At 41.7% G+C, this 14,848-nt stretch overlaps 1 protein-coding gene across 10 annotated transcripts in view; it reads left to right on the plus strand.

The window, feature by feature from the left end:
* The window catches only part of CFLAR (CASP8 and FADD like apoptosis regulator), a 74,189-nt gene extending 61,482 nt beyond the window's left edge, over positions 1–12,707 (plus strand). For all 10 annotated transcript variants that reach the window (XM_040475828.1, XM_040475834.1, XM_040475833.1 and 7 more), the window contains 2 exons: positions 10,211–10,721; positions 12,504–12,707. In XM_040475828.1, coding sequence (XP_040331762.1) covers positions 10,211–10,721; positions 12,504–12,642 — 650 coding nt within the window. In that variant the 3' untranslated portion in view covers positions 12,643–12,707. The remainder of the gene's footprint in view (positions 1–10,210; positions 10,722–12,503) is intronic.
* The last annotated feature ends 2,141 nt before the right edge of the window (positions 12,708–14,848 follow it).

Below are 14,848 nucleotides of genomic sequence, written 5' to 3' on the forward strand. Positions count from 1 at the left end.
CTGATATCTGGAACAGTGCCTGGCACATAGGAGCTCAATAAATATTTGTTGGCTAGATGAATGGAGGAATAAGGTCTGTTAGCTTCTGTGTTTCTAAAACCATTCCTTTGTATCTATAGAATTTAGTAGACTCTGCCCTGTCTTCCGAAAAAAAAAAAAAAAAATCGGACTTTTATCCAAAGAGTATGCATGTCTTCTAAACATCGATAGGTTTATTTTTCCTTTATCCCATAAATGTTTATTGAGCACTTACTATGTGCAAAACACCATGCTTGGCCCTGTGTGAGACAAAGATGGAGTCCGGTGTTAGATCGGTCAGTCCAGTGTCACATTGTTTAACAAGGATAAAGTTATTTTTTGGTGGCTTGTCCTTGAGAAGAAACCTGATAGAGGTCAATTATCTCTTCTTGAAGAGAAAGCTAGGCCTCTGCTAGGTCCTGATTCTCAGTGCCCTGATGTAGCACCAGAATTCTGATCTTGTTGGGAATGGAGAGTTGAATGTCTCAAAATGCAGACGGATGGATCTGAGCTTTGACTTAAAGCTCTGGCTGGCTTTTAAGCTCCTGAATGGAAGGTGGTGTTTGCAGATTTTAAGAGGAAGGGTTTATTCCTCTGTCTTCTCCTTTGCTGTCTCTGAAAATCTTTATAAATCTTGTGTAAGTAAACTTCCTCTTCAAACAGAGCAACAGGAGTCATGAAAGCCAGACGTTAATAGTGGAAACGCTTTGTAGGTGGTGATTTGAGCTTTGCTGTCCTTGGGGTTGCCCAGTCCCCTTACCCCCTTTGCCCTCAATGGAATGAGTAACAACCCAGATCAGTAGCATTTTCCTGTACTAACAAATGTAGGAACATCTCAGCAAGGGGAAGTGGAGCAGTCACTGTGGCCTCTGCTTCTGAGCTATGAAGGCAAGTGGTAAATGGCAGTGGAGGCGGCTCAGAGGGAGCAGCCACCACATGCTGCCTGCCAGCTTGAGTGCCAGGGAAGTGGGGCTTCCCCTCCTTGCTATCATGGGATTAATATATTATTAAAGATAGCCTCCTCCTAGAGGCAAGAGACCAGGAAGTCTGTGGTGGCGTCCTTTTTTCTTCTGGACATTCTTACCTCTGAGAGCAGAGGTAAGCAGACCTTCATTTGGAAACGTAGTATCACAAATAAAATTCCCCTTTAAATCTAGGATATAAATAAGAATTATAGGTCCACAATCCCTAATTGGAGACCTTTGTATTTCAGGATTTGGAAGATCCAAGAGTTTAGAAAGATGACAAAGTATAGATGCTGTAATTCATGGAACACTCCAGGGGGGTCCAGGGCAGTACCCCATAATTGTATACGTTAGTGTTTCTACAGCAAAATGAATGGATATTCACACTAAGGGGAATAAAGACTCTCAATAGCCTCTCATCAGTTCAGGAAAGGTTTTGCCACAAAATGAATCAGGGAAAAGAACTGAAGGTTTTCAGAGCTTTTGGGGCTTTGGCATTGTGGATAAGGAGTTGCAAATACGTGGAAGAGTAGAGTACCTTGAGGCTGCCTGAGGTACCACAGAAGCTTCTTTGACATGCAATACACAGGCTTATTATTGATATTGTTTTCTGCTACGAAAAGCTAGTCCAGAAGGAATTACTAGTAATCATTTGTACTTAAAAATAAGACATTTAACAAGTAGTTTATAATTTTGAGTGAATATAGATTGTCCAGTGAAACCCCTTGATTGGTCTATGGAAACAAATGAAAAGTCAGATTTATCCAAGGCTGCCTCTGCCACTCACTTCCTCACTCACTCACTCACTCATTCTGTCTTTGTCATCATCCCCTATCTGGGGGACCTCCTATTTCACTTGTTCTTCCAGCTTAAATTGTACTTTTACCACAATCTCATCTCCAGGTGTCTCAGACTGCACTGACAGTCCCTTCTCTGACCGTGTGTTTTACCTAAAATCCCACTGTACGTGTGACATGTCAACCATTGTTTTGTGCATATTTATAAGCTTTGCTTCCCCAACTAGATTATAGGCTTCTTGAAGGACAGGTGCTTCAATCTGTATTTCACAATGTATTTCTGCCACATAGGGAAGAGGAACTATGTAAAACATGACTTTTGGGGTCAAAAGAATTTGAGAAATGGTGAATAATTTGTTCCTCCTTTGGGGATTTGCATACTGGCCTTAAAGGCTCTAAGCAGTCCTCCTGTAAAGAAACTTATTTAAGTCTTAACCAATGTTGCATCTCACATTTGTAGTTGATCTCAGAACTCCCCTTCTCACTAAGAATAGCCTGCCCAACTTGTATTCCATTTGTGAGTAATTAGAACTGGGCTGGTATGCCTGGGTGGCTCAGTCGGTTAAGAGTCCGACTTCGGCTCAGGTCATGAACTCGCGGTTTGTGAGTTCGAGCCCCACATCAGGCTCTGTGCTGACAGCTCGGAGCCTGGAGCCTGCTTCGGATTCTGTGTCTCCCTCTCTCTCTGCCCCTCCCCTGCTCATGCTCTGTCTCTCTCTATCTCTCAAAAATAAATAAATGTTAAAAAAAATTAAGAAAAGAAAGAACTGGGCTTATTCAAGGTGCTCACTACATAATGGTAAATAGACTGATGAAGGAAGTGCTCCTTCTTTCTTAGTTATTCCATACGTTTATTTAATGGACTTCTTTTCATAGGTTGTGTCAAGGTTAATGTGAACTCATTTTGTTTTATATATTTTTAATATTTTGTCTTATTTTATAGTATATATTTTTAAGATTTTATTTTTAAGTAATCTCTACACCCGAGATGGGGCTTGAATTCATGGCCCTAGATGAAGAGTTGCATGTGCTACCAACTGAACCAGCCAGGTGCCCAATGTGAACTCGTTTTTGATGAAAACAAATTATAAATGAATGGGGTCATGACTTTCGACTGTATTTCAGTTTTTGAATTTTATCTCAATAGCCCCCAAACATGTGAGTGGTGCTGACCCCTAGCCCTTGTCTGCTCACCATTTGGGGCAGTTGATTTCTCAAGAACAGTGGAAGTGTTACAGATACAGGGTTGGGTCAGTACTGGGGTTTCCAGGGTGGGTGGAAGGAGAAGTGGGACTTCTGCCATCACTAAGGTTGTATTTCCCAAACTCAGCACCCAAGTTTTTCTTCCCCTATTTGAGGGACATGACAAGGCAGCTACTGTGAAAAATGGGACTAACCCAGTAGGTGGAGGAGCCAGAACTTAAACTCACATCTTGTGATTCCAAGACTGCTTCCTCTTTCCCTGTTCCCGTGCAGCTGCCTACTCTCTGCTATGTGACAGCCACTGCTCTAGCCAGAGCCTACAGGGAGTTCAGAAAAAGGAAAGAGATCTAAGGCACGGGACAGCCCTTGCTCTGTCCCTGACCCCTGCACACCAGCATGGAAAAAGAGACTATGGCTTTCTTTCTTTCTTTCTTTCTTTCTTTTTTATTATGACATTTATTGTCAAATTGGTTTCCATGTAACACCCAGTGCTCATCCCAACAGGTGCCCTCCTCAATACCCATCACCTACATTCCCCTCCCTCCCACCCCCCATCAACCCTCAGTTTATTCTCAGCTTTTAAGAGTCTCTTATGGTTTGGCTCCCTCCCTCTCTAACTTTTTTTTTCCTTCCCCTCCCCCATGGTCTTCTGTTAAGTCTCTCAGGATCCATCTATATAAGAGTGAAAACATATGGTATCTGTCTTTCTCTGTATGACTTATTTCACTTAGCATCACACTCTCCAGTTCCATCCATGTTGCTACAAAGGGCCATATTTCATTCTTTCTCATTGCCAGGTAGTATTCCATTGTGTATATAAACCACAATTTCTTCGTCCATTCATCAGTTGATGAACATTTAGGCTCTTTCCATCATTTGGCTATTGTTGAAAGTGCTGCTATAAACATTGGAGTACAAGTGCTCCTATGCATCAGGACTCCTGTATCCCTTGGGTAAATTCCTAGCAGTGTTATTGGTGGGTCATAGGGTAGATCTATTTTAAATTTTGGGGGGAACCTCCACACTGTTTTCCAGAGCGACTGCACCAGTTTGCATTCCCACCAACAGTGCAAGAGGGTTCCCGTTTCTCCACATCCTCTCCAGCATCTATGAGACTATGGCTTTCTTTCAAGGACTTTGATAAGGGAGGAAATCTTTACAGTGAAGATTGGGTTTTGAGGGAAGTGAGTCAGTCTAAGTAAACAAGAGCTTTGAGTCTGGTTTTCCCTGTTTGCTTCTGCCCCCTGGAGGAAAGAATACTCCATGACCTGTGAGTCCTCAATAGACGACTGGAATAAAACAGTAGTGATGGAACTGGGTTCCTAGTCTGGATTCTCACATTGTTCAGCCCTGTGTTCCAACCTGAGCGCAGTACTGGGTATGGAAAGCTTGCCTACATCAGCTGAGGTGAAGGCCAGGGGGCAGTGCTGGTGGACTTTTTCTACCACAGTGAAATCCTGTGGGGATGAGCGAGCTATTTCATAGGTTATCGGCAACCTGTGTATCATGTCCTTCATTTCCATCACAATATTTATTTATCATAGGGTTTTAAGGAGATTAGCACCTCCCTTATATCTCTCCATTATAGTTTTGTTTTTTTTACCCTTATCTGTAGGCCAGACATACAAGTACATAGCCTAACTACATCTTTAATTAATGGTTATTATCATTTCCTGACTTACCTGGTGAACTATGTATCAAATAATGTATTATTATCAAATAATAATCACTCCAAATTTAGTGGCTTAAAACAACAATATTCATTTATTTATATATCTCTCACAGTTTTTGTGGAGCAGGAGTTTAGGGGTAGCTTAGCTGGGTTGCTCGGGCCCAGAGTCTCTTGGTAGATGGTGGTCAGATTTCAGCTGGGGTCATCCCAAGGCTTGATTGGGATTGGAGAATCCTCCCAGGTGGTTCCCCCCTGTGGCTGGGAAATTGGTGCAGCCCTTATTTCTTCATGTGGGCTTCTTCACGGAACTGCTTGAGTGTTCTAATGACAGGTTAGTTGGCTTCCTCCAGAGTGAGCTGTTCAAAAGAGGGAAAGAGCCAGGTAGAAATTGCATTTTTTTATGATCTAGGTTTGGAAGTCATATAGTATCCCTTTAGCCACAGTCACTAGAAATAAGTTACCAAGTGTGGCCCACATTCAAGGGGAGGGTAATTACACTCTTTTTAAGGAAGGAGTGTCAAAAAATTTGTGGACACATTTAAAACTGCCATATCGGGTAGATGTGGGGCCACAATTAAACCCAGCTCTCCTGAGTGGAAAGTCCCACTAGACCCAATGTGAACATATCCAGGTACCACAGGCTGGGTGAATTAAACTCCGAGCACCCAAGCCAGCTTTTATTTGCCTGGTGGCTAGTTATTCCAGTTTTTTGTTTACTCAAGGCTACGTTTCTTTTCTTACCTTTCTCTCCCTATTTCCTGCTGAGAAGCCAGAAGACAAAATGTGATAGCTAACTTTCACTTTTGTAGTTTATTAGTGTTGGTAAAATTTTCAGGGCAAGAAGGTTGAAACTATTGGTTGAAGCCGTGAGTCTCTGAATTATTTGTGACTATTCAGACTTCATATTGTTCCCATTTAATATAGAGAGTTGAGAATTTGTGGAAAACTGTTATATGGTGATTTCAGGGGAATGACTTACATCCCCTTTCTGTGATGCCTACACTGGTATGAGATGGGGGCTTTTTTCCTTGGTAGAAGTTTTATCTGTTCTAATTACTGTTATGTTGTTTGGTTTGGGGTGAATGCAGTGGTAGACTTCTGGAAGACCACACCCCAGGGGACGAAGAGAGGTGGGAACACAGTCATGAGACATGGAAAGAAATCCCAAAAAGTTGGCTAAGAGTAAAGGTAACTATGTGAATGGGGAGACATCTGTTTAGCTTAGGGCAGAATAGTTTTTCTGCTCTGCAGATGAACTAAGAAGTGGAGGCATCCTTCAGACAAGGAACAGAAACTTAATGGGTGGCTCAAAAGGATGTGGCATTTCTTAATGAGGAAGAGAAAGATGTCTCTCTTCGCTGTTAGAAAGATATAAAAAATAAAGAGACTGTATTTATTTTTCTGATGAGGGCAAACTGAGCAGATGGGAAAGAAATGGACTGGGCAAGATTTCTACGGTTCCAAGGCTATAGAAACTTCAAAAAGACGGATAAAATATATATATATATATATATTTTAGAGGTAATAGGAACTCATTTCTCTTGAGCACCAGGAGCTTTATATGTATTACCTCATTTAATCCTCATAGCATGCTCACAGGATAGGTATCATCACTTCCATTTAAAGCTAAGGAGACCCACTTCTTTAAGGTCATGCCACCATCATGTGGTAAGGTCAGTGGAAGAAGGCAGCCTTGTCTGACATAAAGTCTGACTTTTCCACTGCCTTACACTGCTTCTTCAGGCAAAGTCAATCCAGGATTCCCGGAAACTGGGAGAAGAATCTTTTCTTTTTTAATATGAAATTTATTGTCAAATTGGTTTCCATACAATACCCAGTGCTCATCCCAACAGGTGCCCTCCTCAATACCCATCCCCACTTTCCACTCCCTAACACCCCCCATCAACCCTCAGATTGTTCTCAGTTTTTAAGAGTCTCTTATGGTTTGGCTCCCTTGCTCTCTAACTTTTTTTTTTCCTTCCCCTCCCCCATGGTCTTCTGTTAAGTCTCTCAGGATCCATCTACATAAGAGTGAAAACATATGGTATCTGTCTTTCTCTGTATGGCTTATTTCACTTAGCATCACACTCTCCAGTTCCATCCATGTCACTACAAAAGGCCATATTTCATTCTTTCTCATTGCCACATAGTATTCCATTGTGTATATAAACCACAATTTCTTTATCCATTCATCAGTTGATGAACATTTAGGCTCTTTCCATCATTTGGCTATTGCTGAAAGTGCTGCTATAAACATTGGGGTACAAGTGCCCCTATGCATCAGGACTCCTGTATCCCTTGGGTAAATTCCTAGCAGTGTTATTGGTGGGTCATAGGGTAGGTCTATTTTTAATTTCTTGAGGGACCTCCACACTGCTTTCCAGAGCGGCTGCACCAATTTGCATTCCCACCAACAGTGCAAGAGGGTTCCCGTTTCTCCACATCCTCTCCAGCATCTATAGTCTCCTGATTTGTTCATTTTAGCCACTCTGACTGACATGAGGTGGTATCTGAGTATGGTTTTGATTTGTATTTCCCTGATGAGGAGCTCGTTGAGCATCTTTTCATGTGCCTGTTGGCCATCTGGATGTCTTCTTTAGAGAAGTGTGTATTCATGTTTTCTGCCCATTTCTTCACTGGATCATTTGTTTTTTGGGTGTGGAGTTTGGTGAGCTCTTTATAGATTTTGGATACTAGCCCTTTGTCCGATATGTCATTTGCAAATATCTTTTCCCATTCTGTTGGTTGCCTTTTAGTTTTGTTGATTGTTTCCTTTGCAGTGAAGAAACTTTTTATCTTGGTGAGGTCCCAATAGTTCATTTTTGCTTTTAATTCCCTTGCCTTTGGAGATGTGTCAAGTAAGAAATTGCTGCGGCTGAGGTCAGAGAGGTCTTTTCCTGCTTTCTCCTCTAGGGTTTAGATGGTTTCCTGTCTCACATTCAGGTCCTTTATCCATTTTGAGTTTATTTTTGTGAATGGTGTGAGAAAGTGGTCTAGTTTCATCCTTCTGCATGTTGCTGTCCAGTTCTCCCAGCACCATTTGTTAAAGAGACTGTCTTTTTTCCATTGGGTATTCTTTCCTGCTTTGTCAAAGATTAGTTGGACATACTTTTGTGGGTCAATTCTGGAGTCTCTATTCTATTCCATTGGTCTTTGTGTCTGTTTTTGTGCCAATACCATGCTGTCTTAATGATTACAGCTTTGTAGTAGAGGCAAAAGTCTGGGATTGTGATGCCTCCCGCTTTGGTCTTCTTCTTCAAAATTACTTTGGCTATTCGGGGCCTTTTGAGGTTCCATATGAATTTTAGGATTGCTTCTCTAGCTTTAAGAAGAATGTTGGTGCAATTTTGATTGAGATGGCATTGAATGTGTAGATTGCTTTGGGTAGAATTGACATTTTAACAATATTTATTCTTCTAATCCATGAGCACGGAATGTTTTTCCATTTCTTTGTATCTTCTTCAATTTCCTTCATAAGCTTTCTATAGTTTTCAGCATACAGGTCTTTTACATCTTTGGTTAGGTTTATTCCCAGGTATTTTATGATTCTTGGTGCAATTGTGAATGGGATAAGTTTCTTTATTTGTCTTTCTGTTGCTTCATTATTAGTGTATAAGAATGCAACTGATTTCAGTACATTGATTTTGTATCCTGCGACTTGGCTGAATTCATGTATCAGTTCTAGCAGACTTTTTGTGGAGTCTGTCGGGTTTTCCATGTATAGTATCATGTCATCTGCAAAAAGTGAAAGCTTAACTTCATCTTTGCCAATTTTGATGCCTTTGATTTCCTTTTGTTGTCTGATTGCTGATGCTAGAACTTTCAACACACTTTTAAACAACAGCGGTGAGAGGGGACATCCCTGTCGTGTTCCTGATCTCAGGGGGAAAGCTCTCAGTTTTTCCCCATTGAGGATGATGTTAGCTGTGGGCTTTTCATAAATGGCTTTTATGATGTTTAAGTATGTTCCTTCTATCCCGACTTTCTTCAGGGTTTTTATTTAGAAAGGATGTTGAATTTTGTCAAATGCTTTTTCTGCGTCGATTGACAGGATCATATGGTTCTTATCTTTTTCTTATTAATGTGATGTATCACATTGATTGATTTGCAAATGTTGAAACAGCCCTGCAGCCCAGGGGAATGAATCCCACTTGATCATGGTGAATAATTCTTTCTATATGCTGTTGAATTTGATTTGCTAGTATCTTGTTGAGAATTTTTGCATCCATAGTCATCAGGTATATTGGCCTGTAGTTCTCTTTTTTTACTGGGTCTCTGTCTGGTTTAGGAATCAAAGTAATGCTGGCTTCATAGAATGAGTCTGGAAGTTTTCCTTCCCTTTCTATTTTTTGGAACAGCTTGAGAAGGATAGGTATTATCTCTGTTTTAAATGTCTGGTAGAATTCCCCAGGGAAGCCATCTGGTCCTGGACTCTTATTTGTTGGGAGATTTTTGATAACTGATTCAATTTCCTCGCTGGTTATGGGTCTGTTCAAGCTTTCTATTTCCTCCTGATTGAGTTTTGGAAGTGTGTGGTTGCTTAGGAATTTGTCCATTTCTTCCAGCTTGTCCAGTTTGTTGGCGTTTAATTTTTTTATAATATTCCCTGATAATTGCTTGTATTTCTGAAGGATTGGTTGTAATAATTCCATTTTCATTCATGATTTTGTCTATTTGGGTCATCTCCCTTTTCTTTTTGAGAAGCCTGGCTAGAGGTTTATCAATTTTGTTTATATTTTCAAAAAACCAGCTCTTCGTTTCATTGATCTGCTCTACAGTTTTTTTAGAATCTATATTGTTTATTTCTGCTCTGATCTTTATTATTTCTCTTCTTCTGCTGGGTTTGGGGTGTCTTTGCTGTTCTGCTTCTGTTTCCTTTAGGTGTGCTGTTAGATTTTGTATTTGGGATTTTTCTTGTTTCTTGAGATTGGGAGAAGAATCTTTGAGGGCAATGAAGGGAATCTTGGCTAAGGACTCCCACTGCTCAGTTAGAGGTTACACTGGGAGGCAGGTCTAAGAGGAACTGGGGAGTCTGGAAATGGTCACAACTTAGATGTAGCTGTGGGCCTCTGTATCAGCCCACAGCCCATGGGAAGGTGGGAACTCGTGACCCGTGCCATCATTTTTGATCTAGATTTGGATCTGTGCTCTGCAAATGCATCCATTCCTACATACTTGGGTGTTATTTTAAGAAAGAGCCTTTTGAAAAATCCCCAACTTTGTTTTGAAGAGAAAAAGTTTTGTACCCCACCTTGGTTGCATCAGACTAGAAGTGGGCCCAGTCTGTGCCCGTGACCAGATGTGATAGTAGCTTCAGGCAGGGGACAGATCATAATAGGGGACAGATTGTAAGTGAGAATCGGGGACATGAATGTCGTGTGTTTCAGGTTGATTCTCTCCTGACCCATGCTCAGGTCCTTCACAACCTCAAAATATGGCATAAGAGCAGAAATGGAGAAGTAGCGGAGATCAGACTGTGCTTAGGACTGCTACCCAGTACCTCTTAAACTTTTCTAACCTTAGTGTTGTTTTCCATGTGTGTTTATTTTATCCAGAGTTTCTTCGGGACACTTTTACTTCCTTGGGCTATGAAGTCCAGTATTTTTTGTACCTGCATGTGGAGAGTATAATCCAGATTCTTCGCCAAGTTGCCTGCATGCCCCAACACCAAGACTACGACAGCTTTGTGTGTGTCCTGGTGAGCCGAGGTGGCTCCCACAGCGTGTTTGGCGTGGATCAGACACAGCCAGGGTTCCCTTTGGATCAGATCAGGAGGATGTTCATGGGAGATGCATGCCCTTCTCTCTTAGGGAAGCCAAAGCTCTTTTTTATTCAGAACTATGTGGTGTCAGAGGGCCAACTGGACAGCAGCAGCTTCCTGGAGGTGGATGGGCCAGCAGTGAACAATGTGGAGTCCAAGTCCAGGCAGCCTGCGCCCTGTACCATCCACCGAGAAGCTGACTTCCTCTGGAGCCTGTGCACAGCAGACGTGTCCCTGTTGGAACGGTCCTCCAGCTCACCGTCATTGTACCTGAAGTACCTTTCCCAGAAACTGTGGCAAGAAAGGTGAGCCACTCAGGCCGTGGCCCATGCCCAGACCACTTGTTTGTTTTCTTGCTGCCAAGATGGAGAGATGGAGATTACCACTGTGCCATATTTGATGCCCTTCTCTTCAGGGAGAAAAGGATTTTTCATTCCTTGTTGGGGTTGCCTTGGGAAGGATGCACATTTTATGTCCTGTCTTTGTGCTTCAGGAGGTCACTTGTTAGTCAGCTTGTAGTTTGGATATTGTTCTTCAAAATAAAGAAATTTTTAATTTTTTTTTAATTACAAAAGCAGTACATACTCATTATTTGAAAAAAAACAATGAAATATAAATGCTTAAAGCAGAACATAACCAATAGTTATAATCCTGCTTATTAGAACCAATCTCTGTTAGCCAAGTCTTGGTGTATTGCCTTCCAGATCTTTTTCGATACCCACACAATCGTATATAAATATGTTTTTTAAACCAAAATGAAATCGCTGCTATTACTTTGTAGCCTGCTTCTACTTGGTGTAACACTATATCACATACAGTTTTACATGTCACTAGTTACATTTCTAAGCATCATTTTAAACTTTTAAAAAATGTTTATTTTTGAGAGAGAGACAGAGAGAGAGAGAGAGAGAGAGAGAGAGAGAGAGAGAGAGAGCGCATGAGCAGGGGAGGGACAGAGAGAGAGGGAGACGCAGAATCTGAAGCAGGTTCCAGGCTCTGAGCTGTCAGAACAGAGCCCAACACAGGGCTTGAAGTCACAAACCATGAGATCATGACCTGAGCCGAAGTCAGACACTTAACTGAGTCACCCAGGTGCCCCTGTAAGCATCATTTTAATGTCTGTGGAACCATCCACAATATGATTATGGCATAAGTTACTTGACCAATTTTCAGGCGTTGGAAGGTGTTTCGCTTTCATAAAAAAAAGTTTTCGATATCTTTGTAGTTCAGTGTTTGTGCTTACATTTACTGTTTTCTTGAGGAAAATACCCAGAAGAATTACTATGTCCAACAACATGCATTTTGAAAGGTCTGGATGCATTTTATCAGATTGTTGTCTCGGACAGTTAAACCTGCTTTGCATGAGAGCACCCATGTCCCCGAGCTCTGCCCGACACTGCATTTTTTTTTTATTTCCCCATTTTGACAGTTTGATAGGTGAAAAATGGTACCTGACTCTTCAGGTTTGCAAGTCTTTGTTACACAGACATTTCTGATGTTTATTGGCAAGAATACTTTTCTAAGGGAAACCTTGGTGATCTGGTTTTCATTTAAGCTGAATGAAGACCCACTATACTTCCATGTAAGATTAACAGTCCTTTTTCAGCTGTTCCCTCCTTACAGTTTAGAATCATGTTCCTGAGCCATGTGTGAAATGCATTCTGTTGTATCTCTGGGGACCTCAGGAATACATCTCATCGCCTGTGACTCCCCAGCCCCCTCTGTAGTGGCTCAGCAGCAAGGAGTAGGCGGTAGTAGGGATGACTCAGCCTTCCAAGGTAGACACTTCGTGGACCAGCAGTATCCATGGTCTTTTACATCTGTCCTCCATTTGCATAGATGGTCCAGCTAGGTTATCATCTGACTGGAGTGTCCCCAGAATATGACTCAGTTGCCTCTTGGGTGAGGGTCATGGGGCCAGAGTGTTGCAGGCTGGTGTGGATCACTCACTAAGCAGCTTATAGAGCATTTAGAAAGGAACAATTTCAAGCACTTTCACATCTGTTGCCTCATTTCACCCAAATGACAATCTGTCTCCTCTTTGATATTTGCATGGCATTAATTTTTGCCTTTCTCATTCCCTCCAGAAGACGCCCACTCTTGGAACTCCACATTGAACTCAACAGCAGTGTGTATGATTGGAACAGCAAAGTGTCTGCTAAGGAGAGGTACTACGTCTGGCTGCAACACACTCTGAGAAAGAAGCTCATCCTCTCTTGCAAATGAAAAGCCAAAAGACTTTCTTAGCTCTGCAGTCTCCATCACTAGCCCCAAGTAGTTTTCAAGCAAATGTATGTGTCACGTGGGTAAGATGGGGTCCTGTTATGGGCTGAAATGACCCTCTGTGAGGAATGTTATCAGGAACGGGTGTTTCAGCTAAAGCTTCTGGGTTGAAGGCTTTGGCCTCTGTTGCTGAAAGCTTGTCAAAACAGTGTTAGAAAGGAAATAGCTTTGAAACTTTATTATTATTTTTTTAATGTTTATTTATATTTGAGAGAGAGAGAGACAGTGTGTGAATGGGGGAGGGGTACAGAGAAACAGAGACAGAATCTGAAGCAGGCTCTAGGCTCTGAGCTGTCACTACAGAGCCCAATGCAGTGCTCGAACTCACACGCTGTGAGAGAGATCATGACCTGAGCTGAAGTTGAATGGTTAACCAACTGAGCCACCCAGGCACCCTGGCTTTGAAACTTTAAAAAGCAAGTACTGGTTGAATTGGTTGACTTATGATTGTGTTGCCTTCCCTCGTGCAATCAAGTAAACCGGAGCCATGGAGATAAGGTTGCAGTAACACAGTTAATTAGCCTGTGTGTATCCATGCTCCAAGAAGAAAAGTAAAACAAAAAACCAAAACAATGAGGGACACCTGGATGGCTCAATTGGTTGAGAATCCCACTCTTGATTTTGGCCCAGGTCATTATCCAGGGTTGTGGGATCAAGCCCTGCAACACACGCTCAGCGTGGAGCCTTCTTAAGATTCTCTCTTTCTGACAGGCGCCTTGTTGGCTCAGTCGGTTAAGTGTCCGACCTCGGCTCAGGTCATGGTCTCACTGTTCATGGGTTTGAGCCCTGTGTCAGGCTCTGTGCTAACAGTTCAGAGCCTGGAGCCTCCTTCAGATTCTGTGTCTCCGTCTTTCTCTGCCCTTCCCACATTCATGCTCTGTCTCTCAAAAATGAATAAATGTTAAAAAAAAAAAAAAAGATTCTCTCTTTCTGAGTATCCAATGGAAAAGACAGTGTCTTTAGCAAATGGTGCTGGGAGAACTGGACAGCAATATGCAGAAGAATGAATATGGACCACTTTCTTACACCATACACAAAAATAAATTCAAAATGGATGAAAGACCTAAATGTGACGCAGGAAACCATCAAAATTCTACAGGAGAAAACAGCCAACAACCTCTACGACCTCGGCTGCAGCAACTTCTTACACAACACGTCTCTGAAGGCAAGGGAAATAAAGGCAAAAATGAACAACTGGGACCTCATCATGATAAAAAGCTTCTACACAGCAAAGGAAACAACAAAACTAAAAGGCAGCCAATGGAATGGGAGAAGATATTTGCAAATGACATATCAGAGAAAGGGCTAGTATCCAAAATATAAAAAGAACTTAACAAACTCAGCACCCAAAAAACAAATATTCCAGTGAAGAAATGGGCAGAAGACATGAATAGATATTTTTCCAAAGAAGACATCCAGATGTCTAACAGATACATGAAGAGATGCTCAAAATCACTCATCATCAGGGAAATACAAATCAAAACCACATTGAGATACCATCTCACACAGGTCAGAGTGGCTAAAATTAGTATCAACAGATGTTGGCGAGGATGTGGAGAAAGGGGAGCCCTCTTGTACTGTCGGTGGGAATGCAAACTGGTGCAGCCACTCTGGAAAACAGTGTGGAGTTTCCTCAAAAAATTAAAAATAGAATTACCCTACGACCCAACAATAGTACTACTAGGAATTTATCCAAAGGATACGGGAGTGCTGTTTCATAGGGACATATGTACCCCAATGTTTATAGCAACAGTATCAACAAATTATGGAAAGAGCCCAAATGTCCCTCAACTGATGAATGGATAAGGAAGATGTGGATGGATGGATATATGGATAATGGAATTATGTGTAATGGAATACTACTTGGTGATGAAAAAAATGAAATCTTGCCATTTGCAGCAGCATGGACGAAACTGGAGGGTATTATGCTAAGTGAAATAAGTCAGTCAGAGAAAGTCAGATATGTGATTTCACTCATATGTGGAATTTGAGAAACTTAACAGAAGACCATAGGGGAAGGGAAGGAAAAATAAGTTACAAACAGAGAGGGATGCAAACCATAAGAGACTCTTAAATACAGAGAACAAACTGAAAGTTGAAGGGGGTAGGAAGCTGAGAGGGCAGGGAAAATGGGAAATGGGCATTGAGG

Source organism: Herpailurus yagouaroundi, unplaced genomic scaffold, assembly GCF_014898765.1.
Source record: "Herpailurus yagouaroundi ecotype Mexico unplaced genomic scaffold, PumYag 140, whole genome shotgun sequence".
Taxonomy (NCBI): domain Eukaryota; kingdom Metazoa; phylum Chordata; class Mammalia; order Carnivora; family Felidae; genus Herpailurus; species Herpailurus yagouaroundi.